At 37.6% G+C, this 14,298-nt stretch overlaps 1 protein-coding gene across 1 annotated transcript in view; it reads left to right on the plus strand.

Annotated features, from left to right (window-relative positions):
• LOC106926667 (calsyntenin-2) overlaps positions 1–14,298 on the plus strand; it is a 96,321-nt gene that overhangs the window by 57,792 nt on the left and 24,231 nt on the right. Inside the window, exons 7-8 of the mRNA XM_088011701.1 lie at positions 5,058–5,220; positions 10,511–10,677. Coding sequence (XP_087867827.1) covers positions 5,058–5,220; positions 10,511–10,677 — 330 coding nt within the window. The remainder of the gene's footprint in view (positions 1–5,057; positions 5,221–10,510; positions 10,678–14,298) is intronic.

A 14,298-nucleotide genomic window follows, 5' to 3' on the forward strand; every position in this document is an offset into this window, starting at 1 on the left:
GCTTTTCTTTTTCTCTTGCCTTTGCTTTTCCCTGTAAGCTTTGCTTGATTTTATTTTTTCATCCTTCTCTTTTGCTCCAGCTGTGATTCCACCACCTTCATCCATGGGCCAGTTTCCTATCTCGCACCACCTTATCTTCATCCTATTATCTCATTTTCCATCTCCTATTTGAAGTTAAGACGATGGTTTGGGCGACAGATCTCCAAGAGCCTTTCAACTCCAAAGAACTTGAGGCAACAACTCCCACAGTCAAGTTCTAATGGAGAGACAGGCAACAAAGAGGAGTGCAAATAAACCGCAGAGAGAAAGAGTGAGACAGAGAGAGGCAATAGAACTTTTGTTTTCGTCTCGCCCGACAAGTGCCCCAAGAGATGATGGAGGGTCCTTTGATGTGTGCTGTCTTCATTCTCCACCTCTATCACTTCTATTCATTGTCTTCTGGTTGCTTCGAGTTCTCTCACTCCCATGTTTGTGTGGTTATTTTCTTTTCATTCATTTCTTCCATCTGTCAATTTGCATCAAACAGAGACATGGGGAAGTGGAGGCCTTGGGGAACAGGAAATTTCTTTGTTTTTTTCCACAAGCAGGCAGAGCGAGAGGAGTGCTCTACTGAAGCTGAGCTTCACCTTTTAGGTTTTTGAAGCGAACACTTAATAGAGTTGGACTAATGTGTTAGCAGATGTATGTCGCTACAAGTATTATCTCTGTATTTCTTCTACATTTTGCAGTTGGATGAGGGCAGGATGCATGTGTACATGCAAAAATGGACAGTAGTTTTACTATAAAAGTTTGAGGTTGCAATTATTATTGGAATTTCTTTCACACATAAGCAATAAAAATCTTCAGTTTAAACAGGAAAACTTCAGAATGCAAAATATGAATTAATCTTTTAAGGAGTACAAAATACAAAATTTAATGGGCTAAGTGCTGTTTCCAGTTTTATTTGACAGGTTAGCTGTTTTGCGGGTCTGTCTAAGGAATATTTGTGGTGGGGGATAAAATGTACTCATGCTTCTGAGCTTTAACTTCCTGGCTGAATTCTTTAGGTTTTGCTTCAGTATTTCCATATATCGTTTAATTATCACACCATTGATATTATAAAGTGTACCAGTTCCTCCAGAACCAAAACAGTTCCACAGCATGATGCTATGTTTCACAGTTGGGATTGTGTTTTCATGTTTTACATTTTTCCTCTTTTTCCTTCAAAGAAAATGAGGATCATTATGGCCAAACATTTCTGAGTTTCTCTAGACCATTTTTGCTTCTTTGTTAGTTCGAAAACATTAAGCTTTCTTTTTGTATCGCCTTTGGACTTCTTTCTCACTAAGTGGCCTTTCAACCCATTGTAACAGGAAATGTTTCATCGAGGGGAATAACATTCTCCTACCAGCTTCAGAAAAATCTTCACAAGGTCATTTTCTTTTGTTCTGGCATTGACGCACATTTTCACATTTGCTGAACACCATAATGGCAGGATGTTCTCATGGTGTTTATGCCTGTGTGTAATTGTTTGAACAGATAAATGTGGCACCTTCAGGCAGCTGTGACGTGTAATTAAAGATAAACAAAGTTGTGAAGATTCACAATTCTCTCCCTGACGTATTTATCGATTTCTTATTTTTCACGTCATGTCATTCAAAGAAGCAGTGTGTTTCATGTGTCGTGTTAAAACACATCCACAGGTGAAACAGGAAGAATCTAATTCCATGACATCATTACTTAGGTTATCCTAAGACATCCTGCAGTATGTCTACAAACAGTTTCCGACATTCTTACTCAAGATCCTCAAGATCTAGAGGTACTCAAGATCCTTGTCTGAGGAAGTTAGACATTATTGTACAAATTAAGATAACATTTTCCATGCAAAAATGAATTGGCAAATGATGGTCTAATTGCATATAGTAGTCGAAACTTCTTAAAACCTCTTTCACTAACCAACTTGTAAACACTTGTCTGAACAGAAAATCAGCAATATCTGGATAGCGAGATTTTTTTTTTCTTAGCTTCTTCAATTTTAGTTTTTATTTTGCCCTTGGGTCTTCTGCTTTCTGTTGACACATGCGGCCGTACTATTCTCTTCCTCCTTCTAGAGAGAGCTATCCAAGCTGTCATCAAAAGCCTGCTCAGGCAACAGCCTCTTGGGCAATATTGCCGCACCATTTCTCCTTTGAAGCCTTCAAGAAGAAGTCACCCGCTAGGGCCTCGCATCCCAGATGGGTTCGAGATCTCTTTGAAATGCTGAGAAGCTAAAAGTGTTAACGCATGAGGATAGGATAGTCTAAATGTCAGAGGAATTAGTATTTGTGCATGTCAGTGTACATAGTTGCATTACACCCGGGAGCTGAGTAATAGGATTTTACAGATTTAAAAGAAAGGGCACGAAGATCCTTATTATGGAAACATTGAGGATTAAAAAGAATTACCTGTATCCAGGATGTGCTCCATATCAAAAGAATTTGAAAAAATTATTATATCACGGTGAAACGAAGCGAAAAAATTGTATGTGTTGTGCTTTCTCTGTATTAGATGGTATCGTAACATCCTAAATAGCTACTTAAAGTCAATCCCATTAGTTTCGATCACATCTGTAGCACCATAAAAACCTTAACAGGATTATCCCTCTTGACTACCCTCACAACCGTCTTATCAGATCCACACACTGCGAGTGTGTGAAGCAGCTGTGCAGAATGATTATCAATAGGCCAGATGTTGTACCTCACTCCTCCATCACTGAAAAAAATCAACCGCATTGATTAGAACTCCCATCTGCCGTGCTAGCATGGTGTTAATAAGCAGGCTGCCGAGCGCTCCTCATTAGAGAGCGAGGTTACCCAAGGCTGTGTGTTCAAAGGCTGTCCCAGGTTACATCAGAGGAGCTGAAAGAGGAGAGGCGTGCCCTGATAAGTGTTGCCACAGCTGAAGTACAGCTCCATAAGTAGAAAAGAGAGGAAGGAGGTGTGGCCAAGCCGCTGCAATTAAAACTTAGAGCGAGGCCGGGTAAACGGTCAAACATGCTGGAGAGCCATTCAGTGTTGTATTTCCCCTAAGAGGTGTAACCACTGAGGTATTAATGTTTTGTTTTATTTTTTCACTACAGTGTCCAAAAACAATCTTGGCAGAAGCCTCTGATTTTTTTTTTCAACTTTGAAGGATTTCTGAGTGAATAGTAAAGCTGAACTTAGCAATTTAAACATGAAAAGCAAACGCCTGCTGAGAGAAGCTTCAAAGCTCATCCAATTTATTTATATGTTTAAATGGGTTGAAAGTTTAACGATATCAAAAAGCAAATGGCCAGTACGGCCTTTGATCGGTTTATATTTATCTAGATTTTTATTCATTAATAGTCAACATTAAAGAGAAATAAAATAGTTGTTTTGTGAACACGCAAAAAAACTTTTCTTAAAAACTAATAGACACAGTAAAAACAACCATAAAACACCAGGAAAACAAGCTTCTTCATTTACAGTTCTGATCGAGTATAAGTTTTATTTCTCACAACTTTATGTTCTCACCTAGGCCTTAACTTCTAAATATGTCAACTAGAACTACCTCAATAGAAGGGATGTGTTGTATTTAGCTTCAGAATTTGTAAAAATAAATAAATAAATAAATCAATAAAAATTAAAAATTGCCATTGCAATAAAGAAAAATAAATCAGCAACTCCCATATTATAATTGCAGCAGTGCATTGGAATTCACTCAGCAACATTTCCTTTATTATTCTCATGTTTGTCATGCTGGTGAGTCAGTATTTGCTTCTTATACTTCTGTCTAATTTATCTATAAAAAGTCACTTCAGTCATAAGCAAATTGCAGTTGATCCTAATTACCAAACAATGTAGTTATTATTCCAATTTTTTTAAAGGCTTTCCATCTAGCAGACTGCATTGAGTCACTGACTTTCAGCATTCACTGCTCCTGGATGAGCATGTTGCAACAGTTTGAAAGGGTATAGGATGAAAGACAGCACATACAGTTTGTTGTAACAAAAGCTAAGGCAATAGCTTTGTCTAGTAGTGAGACAGGGCTAAATGCTGAAAGACAAAGCCAGCTATCTGTAGAAGGAGAAGGTTAAGTAAAGTATAACCCCCCATGCACTGGTGAAGTTAATTAGCTTCATACCTGTTTGCTTATTAATGGAGTCAATGGGTGTGTCTATTCTATAAATGTTAGCTTCTACATATGCCTCTTATCCTAATCCACTACTAAAAGTGCTTTGATGCCTATCTAGTGGTGAGAGTGTGAACTGCGACACACAGGATGCATAATAAACTCGCCAATAAACTCAGTATAAAGTCTTAACCCTGAGCTAAGTTGTGCAATAAAAAAATATATGAATGCTTACTAATGACTAAATTGTTAAAATTGATGATATGTGACGAAAATTCTAACAGTTTAATTTTAGGCATGAAGCTTTTCAGCAACCAAGGAATGGAAATGAGTAATACTGATAAAGTATTACAGTTATACCTAATTAACTTAAGTATAATTGTAGAAATGTTCATTTCTGAGCATATATTCTGATTATGAAACATTGAATCAAAAAACTTCATATTTAAAAAAAATAAATAATTATTTACATAAGTACATACACCAGTAGAACAGTGGTTACATACAGTGAAGGGATTTTCCAAACCAACTCCAGCACAGAAAGAACTTTCATTTCCATTCAGAAAGATCCCCAGCCAAAATTCAAACCCAGTACCACGGATTGAACAAAATGGTTCAAAACCTAAAAGATATTCAGACCATCTGTATTATACTGAAAGAAAAAGAGATGACACCTTTTTGCACAATATTGATGTTCTTATACAAATGGTAACCTGAGAATGAAAATGAATTCCCCTTGAAGACAATAAAGTCACAGTCGAGTTAAAGTTGATACATTTAACAATATATTTCAGGAAAAAAGAAGTTAGTCTCCTAAAAAGTGGCTGATATTTGCATTTGAAATGTACAGTAAGTTGAGTGAATTTGTGGCACTTTCATGAACTACATCTTTAGGGTACAGAGCCCACGCATTAATAGACCCTTTTCATGTTCTTCCTTCCTTTCAGATATGTGACAAGGAGTGGCATTACTACGTCATCAACGTGGAGTTCCCGGTGGTGGCGCTCTATGTGGACGGAGTCACCTACGATCCCTACCTGGTGACGGATGACTGGCCCATCCATCCATCGCAGATTGATGTGCAGCTCACAGTTGGTGCCTGCTGGCAAGGTGTGACGCTGTTAGAAGTTTTAAGACGTATTAAGTCGTTGAATCTAATCGCAGTAAAAGTCAAAGTCATTATTTGGGTTTTAAGGAATCTGCTGCTTCCTCTTATCGAAACTCCAGAATAAGTATTACTTTCAGAGAGACACTGAGTGCCGAACATGCTCTTTGGCCTTGAATGCACAATGTAATTAAGAAGAACCCTTAGTCTGTCTTTGACAAGCGACTGACCCAGTCTGAATGAAGGCCCCGAATTAAAGTGTCCTCTAAACTGATAGCTGCCGCTAATTGGACACAGAAGAAGAAAAGGGACTTTTTACCCCTGGTGCACCCCACTATTGATCTGACAGACCAAAGAGCTGCTCAGCGATGCTCTGCCTTAGATGAAGATATCCCTCTATGTGAGAGCGAGAGAGGGTCATCTTTTGTCACTTTCATCTGTGGCAGAAACCGCCCCACCGCACCTCCCTCCTCTTCCTCCTCCATCCCCTCCCCTTTCTTTAAGTGAACACAGCACGACGTGCTTTTGGGAGGATTAAAAGGGGCTTGAATTGAAAAGCGAGTTAAGAGAGTATTGCAGCTGTTTTACAATTGAGGCTAAGCCTCAGTTAAGAGTCATAAAGGCGCTACCGAAATCTTAACATAAGCCATTAGCCACAGCAGATTGCCTTTTCAAAGCACTAAGCTGTTTGTATCTGCCATATTGATTGCAAAGATGAGCTCATCTGTTGTCTGACTGACTTCTGAAGCTTCTGCTCTGAACCCATTTTCAGAGTAGAATTGCTGGAGTGATTATCTGCATTTTCTAGCTTACTGGTTGGGTTTATATATATAAAAAAAAAAAAAAAAGGATTCAGAGACCGATATAAAGTTCTCTCGATAAATCGCTTGATGGAGTGTGATGGCGGAGTAAATAAAAGATTTGTCAGCTCTAAACAGTTCCGTGATAGTCTGCTGTATTTAATTCAATTTAATGATTTAATTTCATGGTTCATAACACACAAATGGCGAGTGAGCATTGTCTAATGAGAACAGATTCTGTTTGGACCATAGCAAATACATTTCATGTGGAATTATTGCATTTCATGTGTTTACCCAAAGGAGCCATTCTGGTTTATTGTGACAGGGTTCTGAGTGTGTAAAATTTGCAATTAAGCCTGCTGTTGACAATATTAGCAGACGCTAGCATTTGGGATTTCATGTTTAGCACCATGATAATTCGTGTGTTCAAAAAAACGTATTTTCTGACGTGAAGAAAACTGGAATTTTATTTGCATTCTCACATTTGAAGCCTATAGTTGACTAACATAGATAGACAGAAATGAAGCATGTGTGAGCAAAGAAAGCCCAGGACTCAGTCAGTTCCTGGTGGATTTGCTGGTATGTTTTAGGTGTGCAAGGCTCATTTATGCTTTGTCTTGAGCTTGTCTTGAGCTTTTTATTTATCTTTATTTCTATTTTTTAAGGACTATGCTCATATTTTGCTCTATCACCCTTTAAAGCATCCAGGATTAATAATGGTGAGCTGACCAGGTCTTGTTGCAATAGGGCTTCCTTAAAACATAACACTTTCTCACTTTTGCTTCACTGTTGGTGTGAGGTTTTCTTTCTTGGTATGCTCAATTTGGTTTACACCAATTATGTCTCTAGCTCTGGTGTTCAGTTTTAGATTAATATATCCAGAAAACAATATTCCTGAGGTTGGAGTAAGGATTTATTAGACATTTCTGGGTGTTTTGGAGTCTGTTATAAGCTTGTAGCTTGCTTTCGGGATTGAACTTGCATGGATTGGTCATACATCAGTATGTTGGCAGTTGTTTTAAATGTCTTTCCCCTGTGGACTATTTCCCCTACAGTGGAATAGCTGATTTCATATTCTTTAAGTCCCATACCAGACTCATGAGCCGCTGTAATCTTCTTTCTGAAGGCCTCAAATAGCTCTTTTAATCTCACCATGGTGTTTACTTTGACGTCAACAGTCAGGAGCACATCAGACTAAATCTTTGAGGTTTAAACAGGGCAAATATCCTGAAAAATGGTGACTAGGTTCCTATCATGAGCATATTATGTGACTTTATGCATGTCATGTGGTAATTTATTCCTTGCCAAAAATTTTCTTTTATTGTACTCAAAAGTAATTTTCTTCACTTTACTTTTCTCAGTAATTGTAAAAGTGATATTAAATATCCGTATTGTGCTCGAATATGTTAGAAAACACACTGGCTGTCGCAGGGCGTGCTAATTGTTTTACATAACTATATTTGAAACGTGTTCATGCATAAACATAAACACATTACTTCAACAAACTTTGATTGCCACAAATTTGATTTAACGCTTTCCCTTGCAAAGTTTTAATTTATCTTGTACAACAGCAGCTCCTTCTGAAAATGCATTTTCACCCTTTCACCTGTTTCTACTTTTTTGAAAAGTTTCTTCGTCCCACTTGGGCTTCCTCTAAAACCAGAGAGCAGGTGCTGGCTGTGCTCTTCTCTCACAATCTGCCTCTTTCACCTGTATTTATTCTCTGAAGAGTTCTTTCTCAGAAGTGTTTGATATTTAGAGTAGCACAATCATCTTGGCACCTTCTTTGCTTTCTTAGTGTGAAATCACACGCCGCTGCCTGGCCTCCTAACTTCCCACCGCCAGCAGCAAGCATGCAGCCAAGATCTGCTGGTGATTGCACTTGAGCACAAATTGAAACTGATATACCTTTATACAAAGTAAATTGAATAAATATAGGCCCACAGCCATGGATGCATTTATCCACATACTCTAAATCACAGTGAATGTGAACTCCCATTTCTCACTTACCTAAGTAACAGTCCTGTTTCCAGCTCTGCCGTGCCTTTTCACTCTTATCTGCTTCTGTTTTGGAGATGAATAAAAATAATAGAGTGGAGATCTGCAGAGCAATAAAATAGCTCTCACTCAAGTGGGATGATCATCACCTTCATCATCCTTATCATGCTCCCTCTCCCTCTCTCTCTGCAGTGTCTTACTAATACCCTCACCTCAACTTTCTGTCTTTTAATCTGCTGTTGGGGACCTTAATAGCTTCCCTGACTGCATCGTAAATTGATAACATCTGTCAGGGTGGGACTAAGGGACAGTTGGATGTCTTAAGATAAAGGACTGCTAAAAAGTGAGTCTAGAAGAGGAAGCAGGTGAAGCGTGACAATAACCGAAAGAATGTGTTTAATATATGGGATTCAATATGTGGTCATGGGATTTTATAAACATGTGGACGGAATCTATTCTTCCCACATTCCCATAAGCACCGAGGTGGGATATCAGCAGCCGCTTCACAGGAAAGATAGAGATAGTCATGTTTTCATGTAGCTGCTCTATGGAAAACAATTCTTCCGCTATTGCAGCAGAAACACACACATGATTCTGCAAATAGCCATACAATACAGGATCCCAGCAACTGCAGTGTAGAGACTAATGTTTTGAATTCAGGAAGCAATTGCCAGAGTTGCTGAGTTTCAGCTGTACGAAATGGATATTCGCACTACAGTTTCCACTTCTGTGCAATGTTTCTATGCATGATAGATTTGGAAAAAGTGAAAAAGCTGGATAGTGTTCAGCTTTTTTATAGTTTTACACCCAGGTCATAATTTATGACCGCTATTTAATTATAAACATAAGCCACGAAGATTGGATTCTAAAACAATATCTCTTTTACACACTGTATTAAAGAAATCAAATAACATTAGTTTTTAACCAACATTATCACATAAAACACATACATAGTCTGTGGTCATCACGCATTATTTTAGAAATAAAGTCAAATATGTCTTATAAAACAGACAAATCTATAGCCATGTACACTGACTGGTACATTATATTCTCTGATTTTTTTACATCTAAACTTGCAAACTAATCACAAACAAATTCAAACATCAATCGATGTGGGAGGAAGTTTACCATCAGACTGAAGATCACAAAGATTTGCTTGGAGACAAGATACAATACAGGAAGTTGGTTTCACCTAGCTTATCAGTCATTGCTTCGCTTCATCTTCCCTTGGTTTAATTAATTAATTTATTTATTTTGATGCGTGAGACAGGATTTGTTATCTGCTTTTTGCCAGGCAGATAACAAATGAAAGAAATGTTCGTTATTTGTAGTTCTCCATTGGATTACTTCCAGAATTAAAGAACAGCAGAGAAAGACAGAGGGAATAAATGAAAGGAATGCAAAGGTGAAGTTTGATAGGCATAGCTACAGTAACCTTTTAGCTAATGAATGGCTTGGAGGCCCTTATTGCTGGTTCTGGCCTTTATGGGGTTCAGAGGACAGACTTTAAATGTATTGACTTTTTCCTTCCCTTTATTTAGCCTGAATAGGGAGGCTGAATATCACTTACTGCAGCGCCCTGCTGCTTTATCGCCACATGGAGAGGCATAACTGCTATTTGGTCTTTGGGATCAAAAGGCTCAACAACATACCTGGTAGTTTTGCTCATTTCTTCTTGTGCCTAACCCTGTTATCTTGTTCTCATCATTTTAAATTGATGGTTTTTGTATAAATGTCATCAGAGGAAAAGGACAAAAGGGAATCAAATGTGTTTATGTATACCAACATCTTGTTTGGGGTTAGCAGTCACTATGCTACTGTTAAGGTTAACTCACTAAAATCAGTTAAATATTTGCCATAACTTTACTGATCAAAACACACAGCATCATTTTCCTTATATGCTTACCAATGGTCTTGTAAATACAGATTTATTTCAAGCAGTATTTGATACAAGGTGGAATTGGGCAGCAGCTCCTTCTGTAGGAAACATGCACACATTTACCTGATAAGAGAACATGCATATCCTCTGCTGTGTTGCTCAGACTTTAGACTCATCAGTACAAAGAAGCTTTTTTCAGATGCTCTGGTCTTAGATTCTTTCTGACAAACCTTATTCTGACTGTGATGTTTTTTAGGGAGCAAAGGTTCCCATGCACACCTTCCAGAAAAGATGAACTTCTGTTGTCTCATTCTGATCATTTTTTGTCACAAATATTATAGCCCAGTTTCTTAAAACTTATTTTAAGTTTTAAGAAACTTAAAATAAGTTTCTTAAAACTTATTTTAAGAAATAAGTTTTCTTAAAATAAGTTTTTTATTTTAAGAAAATAAAAAACTTTTTTATACTTAAAATACTTTTGTATTTTAAGTTTCTTAAAATACAAAAATATTTTAAGAAACTTATTTCTTAAAATATTTCTTCAAAACAAAGTGAATGTTAGGGTTTTCCTAATAACCTAATTATGTGGATACTTATGTTTATTATTTGTGCTTGTAGGTGGAGAAGTTACCAAGCCCTGGTTCACTCAGTACTTCCGGGGAAGCTTATCTGGACTGACCATCCGACCAGGGAAGATCGAGAGTCAGAAAGTCATTTCCTGTCTGCAGGCCTGCAAAGAGGGACTGGACATTAACTCCCTGGAGAGCTTGGATAAGAGTATAAAGGTACACAAAACACTTTGAGAATAAAGAAAAAGAAGCCAGTAGTAATTGGGGAATAATATGGTGAAAAAAATATATAAAAATATCTTCAAAAAAATTAATTGAAGGAATAATTTTTTTGTCACAAATATTATAGCCCAGATTCATTTTAAATAAATGTTTCATACTGCGTTTGTCTTTTTCGTGACTGGACCAATACAGATGAACACATAGTTATTCTAAATTACAGTATTAAATCTTATTCTGTAATTAGACTTTCTGTCTTTAAGGTGCCTTTGTCCATTGAACATTAGCAGTCACAGAATGGTTGGATGAGAATAAGAATGATGGGACTTTTACTGTGTCCTTCCCCTAAAGCCCGACCCAACTGAACCAGACTGAAACTTTAGAACCATCAATTTCAGTTTCCTGAATCCTTCAGGGGTTTTATACCTTGCACAGCTTCACAAAGGCACTTTTACTTACTTTAATGCCTTCTTAGTATCTGAAACAGAAACTAGTGGACATTAAGGACAATCAAAAGTCTAGGCTCTTGTTTGTCGTGATAGTATTTTACTGTTGTTGTGCCACAGAATTATTGTCATGAGGGACAAATACAGTATGAGAGCTTCATGACTCACAAGTCAGATAATCAAATATTTCATATCATGTTAAGTCTTAGATACCAAGTAGGAGAAAAGTTCAATTCTTAGCTACATGATCTAAAACAATCGAACATGTTCACTTTTAAGTTCTCTCCACTTCCCGTTCTAACCCAAATTATAAAAAGGAGACTGTATAATCTGATTGAATAGAGGTGGAAACTCGCCAATTTTCCATTGATCAACTCTGAACAATGATTGGCAGATCCAGTATTGAAAACTATGATCCCTCCAGATACGGTAATAATCTTCTAACTGTTTGATTTGTTGATTGCAGACTTCACATGGCTCCATCTAATCATGTTACAAAAGAGTGTAGTGAGTAAACATTACACTTAGGTTAGTAGAAATTAAATAAATGAATGAAGTTCCATGTGCTAAAAAGGTAGACATAACAATATATGAGGTAGTTCATTCCATAATAAACTAAATATCTTTTTAAATAATGGTTTATTATTCTAAAACGTTTGAGTGATTATTGTTTAATAACCTTATGGTGTTGGCATAGAAACAGTTCTTAAGCTGGTGTGAAGAGAACAGGCGTAAATAGCACAGAAAGCACCACAAATCTCCTTTTATTGGCAGATTAAATCACTGAAACTGTCCAGTAGAAATTTAAACACATATGTTAGCTGTAGCAGAGTTAAGACAGAGATAGAACAATAGCACATCTAACACCAAATACTAACTTCTTGTGTACAAGCTGTTCTGAAAGCTGCTACAGGAAATGAGAAGCACTTTAAAAATAGTATTTATTGTAAATTTTGTGTGACTTTATCTTATGAAATGCTGTTTTGTTTTTGCCATGGCTAAATGTTTTATAGTTATTGTAGGGATTATGTTTGGCATGTTTCAGTATTATATAATCACTGATGACATTTCATTAAAACTATCAGTGAACAGCTGATAATTATGAAATAAAAAGACATTCAATTGATGATATTATATCCAGTTGAAAATATAATGTTTTATGACAGACATGACATGCTTAAAGCTCGGTTCCTAAAAAGCAGAGACAATATTCCACAGTAAAATGTCTTGGATGACACTGCTAATCCATCTCATTTGCTTTTATACTTTTTAAATCTCTGTCTGACAGCAGGGCCTCTGTTTTTACCCCTCTGAGACTTGGGGTCATAATTCAGGTGTTATTTGAGCTTTTGAGATGCTTATCAGCTGCTCCCAGTTGTAAAAAAGGCAGTACCTACAAGACATACATGCAACAAGTGTAAATGTAATTGAAACATGCATAGTGAATCTCTGTTTTTAATGGCTTGTGTCGACTGGGCCTCATTCATCATTTTCTAGTTGCTGCTACCGTTTCTATTTTTCACACTCTCACACAGAAAGAACCAGCGGCGAGCAGACCTGAGAATCGCATCACTCATCTTCCCCCTCCTTCTCTTTTGTAAAAAAAAAAAAAACTGCTTCTTTAACTTGAGCTTTTTCTGCAGCCGTGGATGCTTTACAGCTTGTTCCCGTTCAGAACCTATCCTGTCTCCACCGAGACAAAGTTTTGCATACATTCTTCTTGAACGTGTACAAAGAGAAGCACACATTTTTGATCTCCGCTTTGAGAGAAATTTTTAGCTTTAAATCACCAGCAGAATCACCAGCTGGTTTTCATGAAACTTAAATGCTTTTCTCTTTCTCTCCCCCCAAATTTCCCTTTGCACCGGCCTGGCTAATCCATCTCCCTGTGCTGTGGAAGACAGGGGGCAGACAAGATAAATGGGGGTTTGTGCACACCCGAAGCTGTCCCCCCCTTAACCACCCACCATCAGCTCCTTTAACTCTCTTTTTCATCTTCCCCTCTTCAGTCTTGCTCTCTCCTAAAGCCCACTCTTTGCATAGGTCTCCTTGTGCTGCGATGGAGTGAAGAGATACAACCTTTTGAGACGACTCAGTGGAACGAGGTGCTGGGATATGAGAGCAGGGGAGGATATCCTCTTAAGGGCCAGTGCAGTTTATCTTTAGAGTACCATTATATCTTCTTCTTAGCCACACTCATGTGGTTCCAATAAGAGCGCAGGAACTTGGGGAAAGAGTTTATCCAGGGAGGTGGAGGGCTGGCACTTTGCAATCAGAGGATAATATCCTGCTTAGAGGGAGTCTGAGGGAGGTAGGCAGTAAGAGTGGTGACAGAAAACAGGATGTTGAGTGGAGTCAGCAAGAGAAAGGGTAATGTGGATGGGAAAATGACAGGGGAGAGCTCTGGGGAGTGTCACCTTGTCGCCAAGATCCAGTTTGAAGGAATGGGTAGCAATCAGTGCTGTTGCAGCAGGAACACACAAAAGCATCTTGGGGCAAGAAGGTCCTGTCATCAAATGTCAAAGGACTGCACAAATAGGATGAGATTGTATAGATTTCTTTTTCCAGTTTTTTCTGTTTTATCCATATTGACACACATACAGTGGTACCAACAATGATCACTGATTGATGGTTTTTCACCTCCTTCTCATTGAGAGTTGCTGTAATGTCTAGAAAAAAATTGGAAACTTTGTAGAACAAACCAAAATTTATTAGATAAGGACAGCCTGTACTTTTTAAACCAGGCATAGGAATATTAATAGGATTGGTTTTTTTTTGGTTTTTTTGGTTTTGTTTTTTTCATTTCATATTTTTTTACTTGGCTAAATCAGAATGGCCTGTCTAATGACACTGATCAGACAAACATTATTACTATGAAAGCTGAATTGTAACTTTAAATCCAAATCCTGACTCCAAACATTTTCCAAAATTCATCCGTATGCCATCTAAATGCTGCTTTCATTTTTGAATATACAGTATATCCATTTATTGCCACTGAACTGCTCCTAGCTGTTAGAGTTCGAAAGACTACATAGTCAATACCAATTAAATGCATTATCTGTAGGTACTACCCTATGCTCATAAATAGTTTACACAACTCTGGCACATACAAATGACCAGTACAAGCTACTTTAAAGTTGTTGAATAACTTCAGTCTTCTTTTCTGCAGCCT

Source organism: Poecilia mexicana, unplaced genomic scaffold (genome assembly GCF_051168715.1).
Source record: "Poecilia mexicana isolate PSO_F unplaced genomic scaffold, ASM5116871v1 scaffold_13, whole genome shotgun sequence".
Lineage (NCBI taxonomy): Eukaryota > Metazoa > Chordata > Actinopteri > Cyprinodontiformes > Poeciliidae > Poecilia > Poecilia mexicana.